Source organism: Gymnoscopelus microlampas (assembly GCF_963454915.1).
Source record: "Gymnoscopelus microlampas genome assembly, chromosome: 4".
Lineage (NCBI taxonomy): Eukaryota > Metazoa > Chordata > Actinopteri > Myctophiformes > Myctophidae > Gymnoscopelus > Gymnoscopelus microlampas.
In genome coordinates, this window is record NC_139941.1 from 38889003 (window position 1) to 38911502 (window position 22500).

General features: G+C 40.9%; 1 protein-coding gene across 3 annotated transcripts in view; it reads right to left on the minus strand.

The window, feature by feature from the left end:
* Positions 1 to 10664, minus strand: part of LOC311043794 (leucine-rich repeat transmembrane neuronal protein 4-like) — an 11790-nt gene extending 1126 nt beyond the window's left edge. Inside the window, exons 1-4 of one of the 3 annotated variants that reach the window (XM_084055156.1) lie at positions 10575 to 10664; positions 10344 to 10373; positions 8223 to 9889; positions 1 to 478 (exon numbers count right to left, since the gene is read on the minus strand). The exon at positions 1 to 478 is cut by the window's left edge and continues 1126 nt beyond it. In XM_084055156.1, coding sequence (XP_083911282.1) covers positions 8271 to 9889; positions 10344 to 10347 — 1623 coding nt within the window. In that variant the 5' untranslated portion in view covers positions 10348 to 10373; positions 10575 to 10664 and the 3' untranslated portion in view covers positions 1 to 478; positions 8223 to 8270. Of the gene's footprint in view, positions 479 to 7457; positions 7889 to 8222; positions 9890 to 10343; positions 10518 to 10574 lie in introns of those variants that run through there. The other 2 variants (XM_084055154.1, XM_084055155.1) reach the window with 2 other exon arrangements.
* Positions 10665 to 22500: the final 11836 nt, after the last annotated feature.

The following is a 22500-nucleotide window of genomic DNA, read 5'->3' on the forward strand; positions in this document are numbered from 1 at the left end:
CCATCACAAGTAACATAACAATAACTGACAGTGTGATGTCGTTGAAAGAGGATTACTCCACCACTAGTTGTGCTAGAGAAAACATCACTGTTTCACAGTCACCCCAGGGCTTCAGATATGTAACTAAAGTACAGTACACATTAATGCTCATTAGGGATCCCCCACAGAAAGCTGTAAAGGTAAAACAGAGACAGCACTTAGTGCAAAGTACTTCCCAGTGTCATGAGGTGGCAGTTCCTAAAAGGTAATCTAACCCCAAGGATCCACTCTCAAGGCAATGTTCCTCTTTTCATTGTGTCTACTGCTTTCCTGACCTCTAATACCACCATTTTGTCCTTGATGCTAATAAAGATGGAATTGGTGTTCTTCATCTTGCGTAGGATGGTTCCAGGGTGTAAGCCCCTGCTGCACAAACGTTATCATCCTTCATGCAGTTTAGAGTAGCCCACAGCAAAGCCCTGATGCACTTATAGTTGTTCTGTGGAGAATATAATGACAATAAATTAGAGGCAATTATAATAGTGATGCTGAACAAACAGATATTGTGATTAAGTCATTTTTCATTCAGATCCTTGCTTGTTAACCACTTAATTGAACCGTAGCGTCCCTATTCTGGGCATGTCATAATAGGCAAATATTCAGCAAAAATAGCAGATCTATATGCTCATGATATGTCACATTGTGACGCATTGTGAGCTTGTAAATTGGCTATTTTTGGAAAAGAGATTTGGTGTAGAGGGAAAAAAGGAGGGGGCCATGGATAGACCCCTAGGGGACCCTGGTCAAAGAAGTACCGTATATTTACCGTTTAAGTGGCTAAGTATTAAAGGCGTACTTCATCTGCCAATAGAGACTACCAGAGACTCCCCCGGCCATCAATGAGTCAACAGCACTCACCAATTGTATAACATTCGCTGTGTGTAACATAATAAAACATGAGCAGTAAAATCCTCTGTGTTAATGTGCAGTTATTGATATGCACAATAAAAACCTATTGAACTCATAGCGGGCAAGGTATGGTAAAATCAGAGATTCTTCGGTTGAGCAGTTCTGGCAGGTAAAGTCTGCTGTTGTCAGAACAATATAGGGAGGCAAATTGGAACTGTTGAAGCAGCATGGATTAAAACCATTGGCATTGAAGTTAATTTTACATTTGGCACTGCAAAAACGTGGAGCTAAATAACTTGTTTTTTGCAGTTCAGACTCAGAGGACAAGGGTAAAACAAAAAAGGAGCAATAATGAATCCACTTTCAATTAGATTAATCATGTTTGACTTAATCTTTGACAGAAAGAAAGAAAGAAAGAAAGAAAGAAAGAAAGAAAGAAAGAAAGAAAGAAAGAAAGAAAGAAAGAAAGAAAAGAAAGATGGATATTATCACAGTTGATTTGACAATGATTTTAAACCCACCTTTTAAAAGACCCCATGAATTGATCATGAGATCAATTCATGGCATTTGGCTAGCTATGAGCACAAGTTTACACTATGTATGTTGAATAATAGGTGCAAACACTGAAGCGGTGACAATAATGGCACAGTATTTGAGGAGGTGGTATTAAAACAACAGTGGTGAAATATGGATGTGGCTATATTTATTGTACCTTTTTATCAAATTGCCACTAAGGTAATCTAAATAATGCTGACAACAAACTAATGGACCTTTGTATGGATGTTGCCTTGGAAAGGAGCCACCAGTGCATCACCTCAAACTTGCTGAGGGCTACCAATCAAAATGTTACTCCTCATAGTGCAGGTTGTCCTGACCTTCGCAGAGTGTTTACAGGACAGACAGGAGACAATTATTTTGAGATGTTTAAAGGGCCATTATTTTACAGGCCTTATTTTGTTTGCGGTGTTTGCATCCTACAGTAGGAGGATGAATCCTATTTGCGCCTCAATGCCATTTACCACGATGCATTTAACAAAGGTAAGAGGTAAGGATATTCTCCAAGTAGGCTGTGGAATGTGCTTGTATTTGTGTTTTATATACTAACTCAATAGTTTGCCTTTCCACCATTTTTCATCCAGGTTTTGTCAATAATCATTAGTTGCTGTTCTCTAGACAGTATCCCTTCCTCAGCTGCAGAATGCTTACAGACTAATAATGCATAATGGGGGTTTTCCCCCACAAAAAAACAGAAAATAGCATTTCATCATTCAAGGCATGACAAATCAAACTCTAATTACAATATCTGTCAAAATAAAATAAACAAATCATTTGTCATAGCCATATTTGCTTTGCTGTATAGGCCCACAGAACAGAAGCTTCCATTGGTCTTTCAGAGGAATTCATCATAAATGCGAGTGCCGGAAACAGAATACATGGGTATAAATCCTTTTGGCAGTGAACTCCTACGTCAGCCTGGAGGCGAAAATAATCATGACTCATGTTTAGAAAGTGAATTATGGAGTGCAGCCAGTCTGTTATTTTATGCATATGAATTAGTTAGCACAAGATGTGCAAAGTCCTTATTGACCAATAACAAGGGGATGGTATTGCGTGACTATTGACCGTCTACCAGCAGGAGTCTGGCAGCTTTGGTATGTCTAGCTGATGAGCCCTCTGATGGGTAAAGGGGTTGAAATAAGATATTGATTATTTTTTCTCAAGCATCCGATTAATACAACCTTGCTAGGATCAGTTCGATAATAAAAGGTATGCATATCTCTGCTGGCAGTGGAACTCCCTTATCCTGTTTGGTATCACACATGCACACCCCCCCATGGATTATTTTAATTTTCTTGCCTCCCTGTGAGCAAACTGAGGGAGGGAGGGAGGAGGTGGAGAACCGGTGTAGTGATATTTCCCTAATAGCAAGTACCTTGACCCCACGGGTCACTCAGCCTGTAGAATTTTCTTTCTTGCCTGTCCAGAGTACAATAGTCCCATAGCAGCAGTATGCACAAAATGTATAGAGCACATTCTTAACATATTTTGTGCTGATTCAGAGTCCAACATACAGCATGGCTGTGTTTTTGTAGTGGGACCAGCAAATGAATATGTTGGCCATTTGTGTCCCAGAAAAACCTGCTGTTTATATCCATTTAGTCATCCCCAACACTGCTCAGTTATATCACTCAGACTAGACATTGAGTTTGAGAAACACAATGATCAATACATGATGTGTACAGAAAAGTTTGTTTTGTCAGTTTTGGTAGAAAACAGGTGCATAACATCAATAAAAACATGACACCACCTCACATTTGTTTAATCATCCTAACTCGTCTATTATAGTTGCCAAAGGCAGACATTTTGACACCATTCAGAGCTTCTGATATCTTGATAGCATGTATTGATCTTTACGGTAGGGATCTGGAAATTCACGCCAGACAGCTTAATAGGGATCATGGGATGATAACAATTTATTATCGTTTAACGTGATAATTGTATCGCATAGATTTATTTAAATGTATCGTGAAATTGTCCTCCGTCATTCAGTAGGATGAATTAGCTTTTGTTGAGCTTCAGTACCACTTAAACCCTCTATACTTGATAAAATGGACCTGCAAAGAGGGAAATTATTTTTTCCACAATAATCGTGACATCGTCCCATCCCTTTAGCTTAATAGCATTTCCTTTCCTTTCCAATGCCATCTGATGGCTGATGGCACTGACAATGGTAATCTTGGTGATCAAAGCTACAATGGTTTTGAAACTCCTTAACTGTAAAGGCCAATACATGCTCCTTCCGACGTCTAAACATTTTGAGGTAATATAACCACAAATTGACATAATTCAGAACTTCTGATGGGCGGTCCCAGAACTTTTTCTCAGAACTCGTGCACCCCTAGATGTCCTGAACTAGTTCAGAAAGCCTGACTGAAACTGAAGTTTTTTTTTTCCCGACATTGGAAGGAGCATGTATTGGCCTTACCCTTCTGCTGGAATGGAGATTGTTCAATGCTACCTACAGAATATAGGAAACCCATCACTGACTTGGCAAATGGCCAGCTTCACAAGACAAGCTATAGAGTGATTTCACCTGCAAACCTGGCAAACTAGTTGTGTGCATACAGTCAAGCTCATCTCCTTTCATTTGATTTGGGTGATACTGGTAGTATGTTTCAGCCATAGAGTTTCAGCCCAAGTATCACCCCCAGATGTCCTGACTCTCCCAACAATAGTTTGTAAAGCCTGTCCGAACCCCGTCGGGAGGAATATGTATTGCACACTCTGGTGGGCAAATTAGCAGACAGTGACACACAGTCACAGACAGAGAGACGGATCACGACTGTAGTGAATGTTGTGGATATAGGGCAGGGGTTTTATTTATTTATTATGTACTGTATCACTCTGGTGTACTCTGAACTGAAGTTACAATGAAAAGATGATTTACATAAAACAATCCACGTCAATGCCGTATCAACTTTTAAATGAGCCTATACATTTATACAGTATCTTATCTGATATGCACCACTCCATGCACCACTCCATAGGTCACTGATAAAACACATTGCATTATGTTAAAAATATGGACTCAAGGCAGACTGTTTCATTGCTACATTATAAACATAAAACATTTGAGTACATACGGATGGAGGAATGCAGGTGTATACTCAAATGGTAAATATGAATTACTATTAATTGGAGTCGAGTTAAATTAATTAGTCACAAAAACAATGAACATATAGCAGCCTTTAGAATGTAGATTGTTTGGGGGGGTCATTTCGTTTTTCTTTGAGGACTTGGCGGGCCGGATTGAGATTGTCAAAGGGCCGGGTCCGGACCCCGGGCCGTATGTTGCCCATGTGTGAATAGGGCATAGCAGTGACGGCCATTTTGTGGTGCCACAGATAGAAACCCATACATTTTTCCCATAGAGATTTCCAAAAATATTTATATAAATTATTTTAAGCCTGGAACCAAGCCATCCAGGCTCCTTGTGGATCATGACCACAAAATATTTGATGCTGTTAAAAAATATATTTGAAAACAAAAACAAAAAGGGTATTTATTCAATATAGTATAATATAATTAGATATTCAAATATTATGTTACACAGAATCACATGTTTTATGGTCATGATTAACCAGAGGGTGGCTTGGTTCCAGCCTTAAAATAAAATATTTTCGTAAATCTCTATGGGAACAATTAATGGGTTTTCTATCTGTGGCACCACAACATAGGGTACTGCTATGCCCTATTAGCCTGGGCATGAAGCCATTTAAGTCTTCATCATCATGACAATATTTCAATAATGAGAATACATTTTACGGCCCAAGTGAGTTTATTACAGTTTAGTCGTCCTGTGCTCGAACCAAAAATATTGTGTCCTGCATAGCCTACTTGTGTGCCCATAATAGGGTTATATAACTCCATTTCTCTGTAATATGTATTTTTCTATATTTTTCTTGTTTCTAGTAATGTGATTCACTGCTGGTGTATGTGATGTTCTACCTTGTCACATGACATAGCTCCACTGACTTAAAAGGAAGCTGATGACTAATTGTTACCACCTGATGATGGCCAAATGATGGCCGAAACGAACGGGTGCGTTCGAAAATACAGCACTGAGCGCACTGGCCAATACAAACTAATAGGCGAGTGTGCTCCGTGCGTAATTTCCGAACGCACCCCGTTGTGTCGTGGATCCATGTGCATGTTTTGATTAATAAATAAGTGCACTGATGGAGCAAATGGCTGTGTGCGGTCCCCCTTATTCTCTACAGTAAATTTACTTGAAACTGGCACCAGCACTGGGAAGGATGTGCGCAACACTACAGCATTTTTATATAACTCCATGACCATGGTCCATAACATATTTTGTGCCACGTCCCCATAATGATGAAGGACAGGAAAGTTAAGCAAAGCAGGCATGTCATTATGTTAACGGGACGTTATGTAGTTAGCAGCTCAATGTTCTACTGTAGGCCTATGATATGTGACGTTTTCAACCATTGGACGATACAAGCTACCTCTATGGATACAAGTTGGTGAGTCAGACATTTTTCTCCTAGTGGTCTAGTCTATGTGTTTTACATCTGCCTCCCTTTATTATTGCTTCTACTGTACTTGACAACCTCATCATGATAGTTCACTTAATTGGTTTTGGTAAGGGGGACAGGGGGGACAGGCGGTAACCTGAATAGTGAGCAGCACCTATTAAACATTGTGGGCATAAATTGCCATTTTCTTTTCAAAATGTAAAAAAATGTTATAAGAAGAATTTGGAAAATGGTCTGAAGTAATGTAAAGTGTACATGATTAGAACATGCTTGAACATTACATATTTTAGGCATAATATTTCTACAATTGCTACAAAACCTGTGGCTAGCCAATCATAATGCCTCAAATCATGAATCACGCTCTTTCCCACTAGGCCGAGGAAGAAATGGCACTTGAAATTTTTCAAATCAGCCTCATGGTGGCGCTATAACAGGCCGATTCGTGTTTTTACCTGCTAATAGGCCTACCGCACCAATCTGTGTAAAATCATACATGCGCACTCCCTAGAGGCCAAGGAAAAACCTTTGCCCTGCATTTTTCACATCTGCATTTTATAGCACCACCAGGAGGCCGACTTGTGTAAAACATTTCCTTTTATATTACTCTTTCAGATTTTATCCTAATTTCACACAAATGTGTACACATGATCTCTATAGTCATGTGATCAAGACAGATCTGTTCGTTTTTTATATCCCATCGTGATTGGCTAAGATTCACGTCTAAAGTTTGCAACATGTATTCGGTAGAATAAAAAATCTCCTTTGAAAATGTCATTCCTGAGATTAGATTCACACAAAATAATATCACTTTATTGTTCATAAATGGAACTGAAATGCAGCTCTGAATGGACCCTAAAAATGGATTGTAGCAGATTGAAAAGTGTCTCATTTGAGGAAAATAAACCTTGGAAGTATCTCGGGACTTTGTGTTCATTCTCCTCCTGCTGATGCCTGTGTGTGTGTGTGTGTGTGTGTGTGTGTGTGTGTGTGTGTGTGTGTGTGTGTGTGTGTGTGTGTGTGTGTGTGTGTGTGTGTGTGTGTGTGTGTGTGTGCGTGTGCGTGCGTTTTATGCCACAGCAAAATTATAATGAAAACGTATTTGTGGACAAAGGATAGGTGAAAATGAGATTTCTGAAGCAGAACCCACGGAACCCATCTGCCATTGATTTCCACCCACTCCCACATAAACACATCCACTCTGAAATGATTAGGCAGCTACTGTACATAACATGACAACCTAAAGGTGTTAAAGGTGCTTGTTGCTCTTTATTTGTGTTTTTGTTACTTGTTTGTCTGTTTTTAATCAGAACATTGCAGACCTCTTTGTTGTACTATTTTATTTTATTATAATTTGCTGTCTCTCCTCTGCATGAAACAAATAGAGATTTGTAAAAAAACAACAACTACAAACTAACTAACTCCTGTCACCAGCCTAATCGGGAACAATGCAAGTCGGAAATGCATGCTCCAATTATGCAATACACATTGTACCCGTTGTCAGAGTAGCCGTTGTACCCGTCTGTCAGTCTGTGTCCCTTTTATGCCGACCATATGGAGATTTCTGTATCTGTCTGTCTGTGTCCCTTTTATGCCTAAATATGGAGTTCCGTGTCAGGCATGCCCATACTGCATATGGAGTCTAGGCCAGTCTATGATGTCATATTGATGACATCAGCGTACTCCATACAGTATATGGGGATATGTGGTCTTATGTTTTGGAGATCCGCCGTTCCGACCGACTTCCCACTTGGTGCATCACACCCTCGGGTCCTCATCATAGGCATGCTGAGTTTGAAGTCGTTCGGTCCCATATATGGGCATAGCGATCAGATCGGCAGTTCTGGACAACCGGATATCCATATATGCATATATAGGGGCATATCGGTCGGATCGTCGAGTTTAAAGTCGGTGTCAGACTTCAAACAGCTCTCGAGATATGTGAACTACAGTCGGATACACAGACAGACGGACAGAGATTGCATATTTATTGTAATTATAGGCTGAACTCTTGAAGAGAACAGTTCTGATATTTTAAAATAATTTAATTAGTTAGTTCATACTGTAGGCCTATTATAGCAATGTCAAATGTCAAATTGCAGGGCAATAATTATCAGTTACACTAATTTCTTAACAACTGCAAAATGAATGAACAAATGCAATAATAATGATAAATAAATTAATTATATTTATTATTATTATTATTATTATTATTATTGTTATTATCATATATAATTATAATTATCAAAAACAATTAACTTGAAATGAAAGAACATTTACCTCTGGCTTGCAATTGCACTTTTTGTCTTTTGAGATGGAGTTGACAGCTCAGACCTCACACTCTATGGATCCTGATATAGTACACGTGCATGGCCTTGCCTCAGTCACCAGAGAATCCAAAGTCTCAGAGTTGGAATGGTAACTCAGGTAGTACTCTTGCAACTGAGAGTTAAGATCACGTTCCTTCCGGGTCTTTTTCCTCCGCTTATGGTTGACCGAGTGCTGTTGCAGCTGCCTCATGGTATTGGGGTAGCGCCTCCACGAAGCATAAATAACAAGCAGGATCAATGAAAGTGACAGAAACAGGGCTACGCTGCCTGCAATGATTTTATGGAAGGCCATGTGCTCAAAGATCTCTGGGATGAATGGCGTTGATGTTTCTAGAGGGATGGGCTCTGTAGAGATCACAACCGTGGACTCTATTGCCTTCCTGTCCGTTACACTTGGAGAGAGTGGTGGTGGAGGGGTGAATCTATGTGTTAGTGTCTCAGTAGAGCCTTGGCTTACAGTGTCTGGGGGAGGTGAGGGAGCGGTAATATTTGCCACTGGCGCCGACGTCTGCGTAGTCAGCGCAGTGGTTGCGATCCCACTGGATACTTCCACGCATGTTGAGTAGTTCCTCACCACATCCACCACCCTGTCTCCCTGAACCAACTTGGGGCTGCTACATATCATGCTGATGTCCTTGGAGTCTTTGAAGGTTTTCAGCCAGGCCATGAGTGGGCATATGCCAGGGCTGCAATCCCAGGCATTTCCTGCCAAGCTGATAGTTGTCAATGAGGTCCATGCTGCGACAGCTTCCATAGGCACATTGCTGAGCTTGTTAGATTCAAGATTGAGTATTTGCAAGCTTGGCATACACTGGAAAATGGCAGGATCCAAGATCTGGATTTCATTTCCTGAAAGATCTAATTTCTGTAGCTTCTCCCAGGTCCAAGGCAGGCCCTGGTTGATGGCTCGTATGCGGTTCCACTGCAAGTAAAGGGCCTGAAGGTTGGTAAGGCGCGGGAAAAGAAAGAAATTAATCCTGGAAAATTGATTATGCTCCAGATGCAGCTCTTTCAATTTGTACAGCCCTAAGAAGGTGGTGCGGGTGAGACTCCTCAAACGGTTATAACCCAAGTCTAAGAATTCCAGGCTGCGGCACTCCAGAAACGTACGGACAAAGATCTGCTTGAGACCATTCGAGCGAAGGTGTAGGTTTTGGAGCTTGCGTAGGCCATAGAAATGACCTGGATGCAAGACCTGTAGCTGATTATATGACAGGTCAAGATTGCGGAGGTTGGGAATGGCACTGAAAGTGTTATTGTGCAGATGTGTGATCTTGTTAGAGCTCAGGATGAGCTCCTTGAGCCTTCGCACGCCATGAAATGCTAATGCATCAATGATACTGACAGCATTGTGATCCAGGTAAAGCCAAATAAGCTGGTTGAGGTGAGCGAACTGGTACGGCAACAAGACCAGCAGGTTGTTGTAGCGCAGCGACAGACCCTGACAGCCAGTGGAGATGTTTTCCGGTACGTCTTGGAAGATGCCTGACTCGCAATAAACAATCTTTCCCTCACAACGGCAACTTGCAGGGCACATCCTCTCCCCCTTGCTAAGCAACAGCAGAGCACATGTCTGAAGGAGAAGACATGTTAACCTCCAGTCCCAGATCAGAGAACCTGTGGGGCAGAGTGAGAGAGAGGCAATGAAAAGGCAGAGCACTTAAAACAAGAAAAGAAAAGGTGTACAGTGTTTCATTAAAGTAAATTTGGTATACATTATTATAATCTTTTCAGTGCTGGGATTCTGTTGAATTTTGTGTTCAGATCCAGCTCTTAGTCCCAGTCCATGAAGAATGCATGAAGAATTGATCATGGAGAGTGAAGTTCGTGCATTTGTCCAAATCATTTGAAAGACATTCACACTTTGTGATCAATCATTTAACAGTTAGCAACCATAACTTGAAATAAGCTGTAGGTTAAATTCATAATAGTCCTCTAGACTTAAAAGTCTATGTGAACAAAGTTAATACATACATAAAATGAAATAGAATCATACAGTTAATAAGGGCATGTAACCTTGGCATAACATACATTTCTGATTCATTTATTAGATTAGAATATATTGGCTTACCCATCGTCACTGAAGGAAAAAATCAATCCACTGAAATAAATATGAAGAATATATTAAACTCCTTCCAGCAGAGCAAATTGCAGTTTAAACATCCTTTTTCCCATTACAGTAAGCATCACTATCCCTCAATTAGCAGAAAAGATAATGATTTTCAAGTTTACAAAATACAGCTTGGCGTTCATAAAGGCTCTGATCTCTAAAGCGGTGCCACGCTGCACACTTGCTTCTTACTTGGAGCCACTGATAGTTCAGCCTGCTGCATGCGCAATAATCCGTTTGAGCGCGAATAGACCGCCCCACTCTTCATGCTCTCCCTCTGTCTGTCTCTCTCTCATACTCTCTCTCTCATCCTGTCTGGCTCCCCTTCTGCCTCACTTTCTCTCTCTCTCTCCCTCTCTCTCTCCCTCTCTCTTTCACTCACTCACTCTCTTTCTCTCTCTCTCACACACACACACACACACACACACACACACACACACACACACACACACACACACACACACACACACACACACACACACACACACACACACACACACACACACACACACACACACACACACACACACACACACACTCTCTCTCTTTTTCTCTCTCTCTATCTCTCAGTTTTAGCTGATGCACAAAGTGTTGCACGTTTAACAGTCCGTAATGGATGATTATAATGTCAGTTGTTGTTAATGTGTAAACTTCAGATACTGGAGTGCACATAAAGAGTGAAAAAGACTATTATTCATAATGGGGACATACTGTACCGTTCATGCTTGATCTTCTTTGGCACTTGTCCATATTTTGGAGGGAATCCAATTTGTATAGTTGTATAGGCATGTATAGGCTATATGCTATGCATTTCTACCATTCAGAGAATTAAGCTGTGTATGGCTTTGTGGATTTCAGAAAAATTAAGCCGTTTTTTTTTGTTTCTTAAGGATACTTCAAAATGTAGTATGAATTATGTCATTGAGTGTTAGCATTTGAATAACCGATCAACTGAAATGTAGTCATGTAATGTATCATTACTTATTAAAAGTAGCCTTCATGGTATCAAAGTTTCATAGTATTTAATGTAGTGTGTATGTAGAACTAAAGGATACCAAAGATATTGTTGAGATTGAATGTAGCCTAACATGGTGAAGCACTACTGTATGTTTGCTATGTGGTAGCAGTATCATTATGTGGGCACTTTAGACCAAGAATATCAATTTGAGCTACTGACATTGATTATCTTTATTTTTGACAAATACAATAAGTTTAGAAAGGTAACATTATGGGTCACAGCCAGCATCCAATTTCAATTTCAATTTGTCATTAATATTTGTCTCTATTGCTCCTTTATCTTCAGAAGATTCTTTCCATACAGGATACAAAGCAAAATCTCTGTGTAGGAACAGACTTGAAATTGTTACCCTCTGAAACTTGAGTTAAAGTCACTAATTGTATTTGATACATTACATTTTGCTCTGTCCAAAAGTATGGTGACTTTAATTGGTCTAATTGGTCAGATTAAATTAGTTTGAGAAATTAAACGTCACATTTAAAAACGTTATGAAGCTACACAGTAGCTGTGTAGAACCGCTAATACACATCTAGTTACCAGTAAGCCTATTCATATCATATCCATCTGAACTTACTTGAAAATGTATAGTCTAACTCTTGGAGTTATCAAGTCTGCTATAATCAAATGACTGACAATGGTTGTTAAGACAACACATTGTACCTTGAATCCATGGACTATTAGTGTATTTTAAAGAAAATATTGTCAGGCGGAAATGGCATGGCCTATAGTAAGCTATATGAGTTGCGTCATGCGTCATGCGTTGTGTAAATCAAAATGTGACTGTAGGAACTATAGTTCAAGAGTTATAGGCCAAAACATGAAGCGGCCTGTTTTAGCGCCACCATGAGGCCAAGTTGACAAATGTGGGGCAGAGGTTCTTCCTTGGCCTATTAGGAGTGTGCAAGCAAAGTTTCACGCCGATCGGTCCAACGATTAGCTGTTCAGAGACACATTGACGGACACACTGACAGAGTATGTCCGTCCGCCGGACGGACATACAAAAATATAATCTCTGTCCTGGCAAAGACAATAAACCATTAAATAACCTGTGGTACAAGTTGTTGGCCTCACCCCTAAAAATTCTGTCAAATCAAGGTTTAGGCCTTCCTCCCTAGCATGTATGCTTCCTACTGCAATTATAAAGTCCAAAGATGCCATATTTAATAAAAAAGCTAAGTACCTAGGAAACTCTAATCAAAACTCTCTTATTTTGTCATTCATCCAGTCAGTCAGTCAGTCATCTGCAGATTTTGATTAATTAATAATAATTCCTAAAGCATATTTTTTTAATCAGTTCATTCGTTCAATAATTAAGTGCAAAATGTCTGATGTCACTTGTTAATTAATAGGATTCAAAGCCATGGTTTTGGCACACAACTTTATGTAAATAAACGACAAGCAGTATCTGAAGATAGTGTTGAAAGTAATAGACAGTCCACAGATGAGAGTGCAAAAAGAAAAAAAGAAAATAAAGAACATATACTCTGAGCTTGAAGCAAGGGAGATATAACTCATTTTTCACACTTCACTTACTGTGAATGGACATTTATCACATTGAACATTAATAGTCTGGAGAACGTTGAACATTAACAGTCTGGAGAACATGACTCTGACTCTGTAGTCGATTTGAAATGGCCTGTATGGTAACAGCAACCCCTTGTGTATGCAAAGAGAAATGTACTATTACTTGACAATAAGATGACATTTCAAGAACTAAGAAGCCTAGTAATCAGGGAGATTATAAATCAGCATCCAACATCTCTTTTTTCCATTTTTATTTGAAACGTACTGATGCAATTATATGAACATTTGCAGTGGATTACAGTAGTAATCTTATAGTCACGCAAGGATGCCTAAGATTGGTCATTGGCACTGCGGGAATGCTTTTTCAGGCAAACCATAGCAAGTGGGAATCTAATGGGTTTGAAAATGACTGATCGTGTGAGTGAGGCTAATACCTTACAGTGCTACATTATCATATTTTGCTCTGAAAGAGACAAATACTCTTGGAAGATTACAGTGTTTCATACCTTTCATTCCTCAGAGATAAAGAGTAATTAAAATGTGCTGAATCTTGTATGAAGACATTATGTCTAATTGATAAATAAGGCTAAAATCGTTCGTCGCAAAATACACTGTACTGTAGATATGTAGGAGGTCGTTTTAGACTGCAGATGGCAGTTGTGTATCATTTGAAACTGTGTTACAGTTCACAGGCATCATTTTATTGGGTTTTTGCACAAAAATGAAACCTACAGATCAATGATTTAGCTCACATATTTGTCAGTAATCTTATGCCAATACCAGGCAGTTATATCCGTACATTATAGAGGATGAAGTTTGTGAAGTGGGTTTATGCCCTCCCATTGTGCCATTCTATACAATAACAATGATTTACACATTCAAGCTCATCTCAAATCCTACAGCCAGTGAAAAGTGGTACAGAGCAGTAGAATTGGATAATACCTCTTACAATACCTCTTTCATGTACACACAACTTGCATCATACTCCAGAAGATGTAAGGTTGATGTAGGGGTTTGAAGATGTGAATTTCAACCGTATGCTATTGATGTAAGGCAAGCAAATGCTTACATCATGTTTGTTTCTAGTAAAAATAATACCTTCAAGCATGTTCTGTTAAGCTGTACTGTACATTCAATAACCTTGTATATTCCTGCAGTATTTATTGCTCGCTTTCTTGATAAATGTACAATGTAATTATATAGTATAATGGATTAAAACTAATTTTGCATGATTTTCATTGGCAGAGCTTTAATCAGAGATTTGACTCAGGTTTGACTCTCATGGTAACCATTTTGAACACTGATTTTCAACAGTACCAGCATCCCTCTTCAAATGTTGAATGGATTCAATCAGTTTTAATGATTAGCTGTTTACTGAGCAGAATAATTACTCAGTACTTAGAGGACCAGGCCTTATAACCCACCACAAATCAGATTTTCATTAAGTGCAGCTCAGACAGAGCTCTTGATGTGAGGAGTGATAATTACAACAGTCCTGATTATGTGAAAGCCATGTGTTTTGAGTTACGTGGGAATCAGAGAGATTTGAGAAGCCTTTTTGTTCTGTAAATGCAACCTTTTCTTGCAGCCACCAAGCTACTCAAACAGATGAGATGATTAGGATTTTACATCCAATTCATCTTCAGATGTAGTTCTCCAGAGGGAAAATAAAGATTTTTATTCTGTTTTAACAACTTTGTCACACAATGTTGCGCAGCAAAATAAATAGGCCATCTACAATCTCACAACTCTATTATTACAACTTTGTGAGGCTGTGCATCGGCTACACATTATTTGACACAAATGTTTTTTAAATAGTTTTGATCATTCTCGCCTACAATGAAATGCCCAAAGTAGGGATGCCAGGTAGGTTGAAAGTGGAAAACTTTAACAACCTTTCCGTTATAAAGGTCAAAGCAGAATCATACCCCCTAAACGTTCCCGTTCTCAAACTTTTCAGGCCGTGACCTCCCAAAAGAATCACAACCCCCCTTACAAGCACTCGGAATTGTAGTTGAGGCATTACATTTAATTTGACTCGGCTCCACAGATAAGAAATTGTGAAAATAGCCGATCTACAAGCTCAGCAAGATCACAATCTTTGCCTCTTTCCTAGGAAATACTTCCAGATTTTGACATTCAAAATTAATCAATGTGCAGATACCCTGTATACACTTATACTTTGTTGGTTTGTTTACTGTTGAGTGAGAAAACAATGTTGCACATTGAGCAAATCATCTGGGGACCCCCTAAAATCATTTGGGGACCCCCCTGAGGGTCCTGACCCCCAATTTGAGAACCACTGCCCTAACCAAGAATGTTTTGTATCCTTATATTTGTCTCTGCCAGGCTTAAGGCGTGGCCGAGACTATGTTTTGTCCCCTGTCTGTCCGTCTGTGTCTGTGTCTGTGTCTGTGTGTGTCCGTCCGTCCGTCTGTCCATCTGTGAACAGCTAACCTCCGGTTGCACCGGCATCAACGTTAAACAGTACACACACACACTCCCTGGATGCCAGAGCAGAACCTCTGCCCCACATTTTTCACAGCGGCCTGTTATAGTGCCACCAGGAGGCTGATTTTTGCAGAACTCATTTTTTAATATTACTCCTACAGATTTTGTCCAAACATCATGCAAATCGGTACACATTATCTCTATCATAGTGCACTTTGCACGCACATTCCACAAATCAACATATTTTGTCTGTGTAATAACTTCATCAACATTAATCCCTCAACTTCTACAGATTCCACTCACCTCTATGACTGAATTCCAAACATTGCTGGCTCACAATAACCTACTTGACCTGGCGGAGACCTGTGCTCCGAGGCGCCCTTTTTCTAGTTTCAGCATGTAATGCAAGAGGTCGTTCTTGCTTAAATTTTCCATAATGGCCTTTTATGGCCTAACAAAGACATAAGCTGCCATGTAATCCTTTGATTAAGGCCCTGTGGCCCATGAGATTGCAGGTGGAAAACATTAATCCCGCAAAATGTCAACAGGACTGACATTGCCTTTTTAAACATTAGACCATCTAGAGGTCAAAGGTTTACAAACTTTCTTCTAAAGAGTGTGAAATACATAGGCTATTCATTTGGTTAATGGACCACGTTGGAGATATATTGTCCTGTTTTCCGAGTTTATTTTACTAAGAATAATAATTTCTACTAGGTGAGGTACCAGAGGTACAGTATGATGAAAGCCAATGATTGGAAAAGCCATTCCCTCTTAACAATATCTACAGTAACTGAAATAAAATTGTCATGACTGGCTCTTGCCACGACAAATAATAGGGAGACCAACGAAAAGTGTAACAAAGGATGTTTATTGAATAATAAACTCTAACATAAGCAACTGAGGTATAACTGAAAGTAAAGAGACATCATAGCAGTGAGGTGTGGAGTCAGTAAACCAGCAGTGTAAGTGTGCATGAGTGGAACATGGTGTAGTGCAGGGTGTGTGGATGGAAAGAATAATCAAACAGGCGCGGGGTAGAACTTAAGAAGACAACAGTCTTCTCTCCTCTGGATCTCATCATTGACTGAGCCTGGGCTGGATTTTATAGACTCCTGGAGGCACCGGGCCCAGGTGCTCTCCAATGAGCCATTAGCAGATATGTATACTGCCCCACCCTGTTCACCTAGAAAGAACAGCATGAGCAGAGCAGACACTCCCAACACACTCCATATAAGGGAGTGGGGCATCACAAAATTGTAAACTCATTTTGAGGGTGAAGCCCTGAGACCTCTTTCTGAACCACTGGGAGTTCTTGAACTCCAATTTGCAAACCAAGAGGTAGAGATGACTACAACAAGTAAGACGCGCGAACGCTGGAAGCGAACGCAGCTCGAAAATATTGTGTATTTACGGACTCTGTGTGTGTGTGTGTGTGTTTGTGTTTTGACTGTAGCTGCACTCTGGCGCCCTCTGTCGGCCGCACCCAGGCAGTGCACTGCACACAGACACACACACACACAAGCCGAGCAGACTTTCATAGTAAGCTCCACTTGGGCGGAGGCGCGCCTCCTTCCGCGTTCGCAAAAAGTTACACGCTTGCATGTTTGCGAACGCAGCGCAAGGAGGCGCGCCGAAGGCGCGCCTCCGCGCAAGTGGAGCTTACTATGACACCGTGCTCGGCTTGTGTGTGTCTCTGTGTGCACTATTGTGTGCACTGCCTGTGTGCAGTCAAGTAAATGTCCAATATAGACGTACCATACATCAAATGAAAGGTCTTTGAAAACTGAACACACCTGTCAAGGTTGTGTTTAAGCCCGCCCCTTCCCCCGGAAGCCACGCCCCGGAGAAGGCTCCTAAAAACTCCCCATTGAAACCCCATGTTAAATGAAAAGTGCCCCTAAGTGGGGGTCTACGAACAAATACTTCGGGCTCGGATTTTGGCTCCGCCCCCCGGAAGTGGGTGAAACAGGCACCTCAAACACTTTGTTGAATTGTTCAAAAACATTCAAAGTTTTTTTTTTGTGAATTTGTATTTTTCTAAGATGCTCCTTTTAACGCGGAATTTCTTTGTATTTTTTTTATTTTTTTTATTGGTTACTTTTTTTCAAATATATTTTTTTTCATTCATTTTTTTTTTTGCGTTCGCCTCCCGCGTTTGCGCGTCTTACTTGTATATTCAGTATGTCAACAAAGGCATTGTGATATTTTGGTTAGTAGTGTGCTAGGTGTTGCCCTTTTCTAGCAGGAGTGTCCCGTTCTGCACACAATGGCACAAATCATGAACGCAGTGTCCGATTGCTGTGTAGCTTTGCACACACCTTCCCACTTCACCCAGGAAGAAGTGCCACCCTACATTTTTCACATTCGGCTTTATGGTGGTGCTATAACAGGCTGCTTCACGTTTTGGCCTATAACTGTAGGTCACGGGTGGTGCAGTCGGTACCGCTGTCGCCTCACAGCTAGAAGGTCCTGGGTTCGATTCCCGCCAGGGACGCTGTGGGTGCTGGGGGCGTGTCTTCTCCTCCGCGTCATCAACGCCCATACCCTAGGTGGGGTTGGCGAAAGGGCCCACTCTGTGTGGAGTTTGCATGTTCTCCCCGTGTCTACCAGGGTAGTTAATACCCTCACAAAAACATGTAGAAATCCTGGTCACTATATCGCCTCCCCATGACAGCTGGGGCGCCTGATGGAGGGGAAGGGAACTGGTTGGAATAACGTGTTCCTTCCACGTGCTACGTCCTACCGGGGAAACTCCCCCCTGTCAGGTGACAAGAAGGTCAGTTGGCTCTCATGCATTGAAGGAAGCATGAGCTCGGCCCTGGCCTCCCTAGGCTGTGGGGGACTGGTGTAGCTCTGGTGTAGGGCTGGTGTAGTGCCCAGGATCACTTAGGAAATTGGCACCGGGTGAAAAAAAATGGGTTACAAAAATCGCGGGATAAAAATTTAGAATAAAAAAATAACTGTAGGTCGTAAAAAACAAAAATCGCTTTTCCTTGCGTGATGTATCATGCAACTACTTACTGTATGTCCATTTCTGCCTGACAATAGTTTTTTGGGAAAAAAACACTTTTTGAGACTACTCCTATAGATTTTGTCCACAACTCACTCAAATTGGTACACCTTATCGCTGTAGATCAAAAATATATGTGTCAGAATTTGCTGATTCCATTCCAATTGGCTACGATTGGCTTCCTAAGTTGCCTGTTTTGCATCAAAATGCCATAAATCTTGAACACTCACTCAAAACTTTGCACGCAAATACTAGGCCGAGGTAGAACTGCCACCCTGACTGTTTCAAATCAGCCTTATGGTGGTGCTATAACAGGGTACAATACAGCCCTGGGTAGGCAAGTATTTTATTGTTGCGTTATCATAGTCTCTGGGAAACATGGCCCACCAACATTGTGTGTACCTGTCTGTATGAGTGACAAATAAATCCCTCTTGATTCTATCGTAAGCACATGTACAGTATTATTGAGTGTAATTCTTTGTGTAATTAAATTAACACATTTGTAAATTGGAGTCAGCCATGCTGTCAAGTAAACAGTACTGTACCTGCTTCAACATGTAGGCATTTTTGTTGTTGCCCTAATTATTTTACAATTCCAGTTACAGTGGGATGCATCACAAAGAAAAAGGTCTTTCTCCTGCTCTGTAATTCAGGCGCTCAGTTAGTCACAGACAGTCATTAAAGTTTCATGGGACACAATTTGGTGTCTTGAGTAGTTGTTATGTGATGTGTATAGAAAGTCAGCATATCTTTTAATGTTGTTTAAGCCAGAGGAGACGTTCAGGCTGTATCTAGCAGGCAATACTTACCAGTCAGTCACATTCATTTGTAGTGATCCGGAGGGGATATTACTTCTCTACACTGACCCCCATCAGTACTAATAAATAATACATAAATAAGGCATAAAGTAGGGTAAAAAAAAACTGTGTTTGCTACTAGGCCTCCTAGCCTGGTAAACCCTCCCTCCAGAAATCTCATTTTCATTAAATCAAATGAAAATGAGATTTCTGGAGGGAGGGTTTACCAGGCTATAGGCTTTCAGCTCTAGACTGACAAAACTGCTGGACACAGCTGCTGTTAATACAGAATGCTTCTAATCAATGGCTGTTCTATTCATCGTCTCATGAACTTAATTATCTGCAAACTCACAAGTCTGTACCAAATAATAGCAATACAAATACTCAAATTACTCAAATACTTAAATACAGATTTATTTTAAAGCTCAGGGTGGGACTATCAGGTCTCTGCTCTACATGTAAAGTGTCTTTAGACAACTTGTTGTGATTTGACACTTTAATAAAATACAATTGAATTGAAAATATGGCTCTTACAATGTACATCAGAATCCACACAAAAGCCACAGGGAATTACACAAAACTTAGTGTAACAGTTTATCTTCGTTGTGTTGTGGATTAATGAAGTTCCAGACCCCTCTCTTTGTTGACAGTTTATTCTGGTAAGAATAGACACAAGTCTCTGGTCAGACACTTCTTTTGGTGTAACACACCCGAGCCTCAGCACGTCTTGGGCAAATCTAATTTAGACTGGCCTATTCTAATAATCAATAAACATACAATATAACACAATACAATACAATGAAATAAAACAAAACAATACCTGGTAAGAATAGACACAAGTCTCTGGTCAGACACCTCTTCAATTCAAGCCTCAGCTTGAATTGGAAGCAGTTTGTTGTAAACAATATATTGTTTGGTATGTCAAAATGACTAACTGAAAACATGTACAAAGCATCACTACTTCATGTAGGTACATTTAGCATGTTTAGAATGACCAGTCCTCATCACAGTATCACAGTAAACTCTTATTGAAAATATAGTGTGCTGAGGAACACATCTTACCTTGGGCAAATCTAATTTAGACTGGCATCACTCCAACATGGACACCTCTGTTACTCAATGAGGTGCCGCCCACTAACCAATAAGAAATGCCCTTACTTAAGGAGCAAGTGGAACCCACTAATCTCTGTTACACTAGCATGGTATGATAACATAACAGAGGCTTTGTGTAATGTTTTAAGATTAAGATTACAGTACGATTTATCAGATTTCCCTCCATGAGACTCCCTGGCAAATCGTTGCCATAGATTATAAATAGATTTACAGATCAAATCCGCCATTGCTCTGACTGGTTGATGTGAAATGAGAAAATGTGTCAGAGAAGAGCAAGCTGAACTGATGTTCAGTCATGTCATTTCTAAGGAACAATATTGTTCTCCTGAAGTCAAAGTCGGGTTTAGAAGATTGAAGTATCATGAACGGTATAGCCTTAGGAAACTATCCCTCATATATTATATAACGTATATACTGTAGGGTACTGTATCATGTGGTGACCACAAGGGATGGGGGTGTTGCCTCCCTCCAATTCCCTGATTGATTCTCCCAGTGACATTTAAAGGATACCATTAGTGTTTTTTCCACATTTGCTTCCACCAATGTAATTAACGCTTCTTGTAAGTTCTTGACCAATGTAATTAATGCTTTTGACCAGTGTAATTAATCATCAGCACAGTGTGGTTACTTAAAAACAATACAAACTGTCCAAAAAGAAAAATATTGCACTGCATCAAAGTAGACACACTTCTGCATGTTGTCATACAATATCACTGCCTATTTACTATTTTGAAACTTGCCATAGCAAATAAGCAGAGACATACAGTCTGGTAACATGGGAGTTGGTCAAAGTCATTTTTTAGTAAAGTTGGATCAATGTTGGCCTCTGGTTGGTACAGGGGTAAAGGCCCTGCCCCTCATGGAGACTGGGGTTCGATTTCTCCATGGTGCCTCCGGCTTGGCGGGGTGGTCCAACAAACACAATTGGCCTATTCACGGGTAGGAAGCCGGAAGGGGAGAGCGCTCTCTGTCACTAGTGACTCAGCAGGGCACCTGTTCAGCAGGGAGTGGAAGGAGTTATAGCGTATTCCTCTGTACGCGTTACATCCTCCCAGTCAAACTCCTTACTGTTAGGTTAAAAGAAGCGGCTGGTGACTCCATGTGTATCAGAGGACACCAGTGGTTGTCCAATGTCTACACGTTCCCTCAGACCAACAGTAACGGTTTTGCAGTGACAATATTCATGGGGGAAATTGGGAAGAAAATGACATGTCATGTCATGTCATAGTCTTGTACCACCATGACATGTCACTCTGTGAAAAGTGAAAAAGTTAAAATCATGATTTCCAGTCCATAGCCAGGGATGCGTGCGCCCCAACTCAAAAAGAAGACTTTACTTGTCACTTACTTATACAGATACAAGTAGCGAAATGTTGGACATGCAGACTTGGGACCGTGACTGCTTCTACCGATCCCATATAGTAGCCCACTGTAAAAATGCCAATACACAGCTTAAACTTGTGCACATGCCAATGGGCAATGTCCATGTGCAATTTTAGATCAATTGGTCAAACCACTGAAGAAAAAGATGAGTAGAATAATTGACAGAGCCCAGACAGACGGACAGACAGACAGACAGACAGGGAGTATGTGTTGAGTCAGACTGTCAGACTGAGCGAGTTGAATTAAGTCTACCTACCTATTGTGCCGAGAGCAGTATGGGTTAGCGCCCCCAGGCTGTGTCTTCCGTGAGGAAGAAGCCCAACAAACCCGCGGTGAGGCCTTTAGGAGGGCCATTCCAGCGAACCGCAAGAGGAGCTAATACCATTAAACGGCCCAATCTAGTGGTATCGGCCCAAGGAACCATCACGCCAGAAGGAAATGTTTGGATCGGGGCGGTGCACCTGATCTGGCGCAGCGCTCAGGTCCTGGACCTGGTGAGACGAAGGAGGAGCCCGGCCAGGAGACAACCCACAGAGCCTAGTCCCTCCACGTGCCAGAGCCTCCCCGAGTCCCGGCAGAGTACTTCCGGAGAAGCGGACTGCCCTGTCTTGCCCTATAGGACTGACCGTGGGTGCTACTGGGACGTAAGTCGGGGCTTGATCAACCCTGGCTGGGTCACCTGGGCGAGGGTGTATGTTGTATGTTGCGAGACCCGAAACACCCTATGACCCCAGGCTACAACACTGATGATACGTCCCAGTTGCATCCATGTGATGTTTTTCTTTATTACCAATGAAACTATGACCTATACATCAGGTA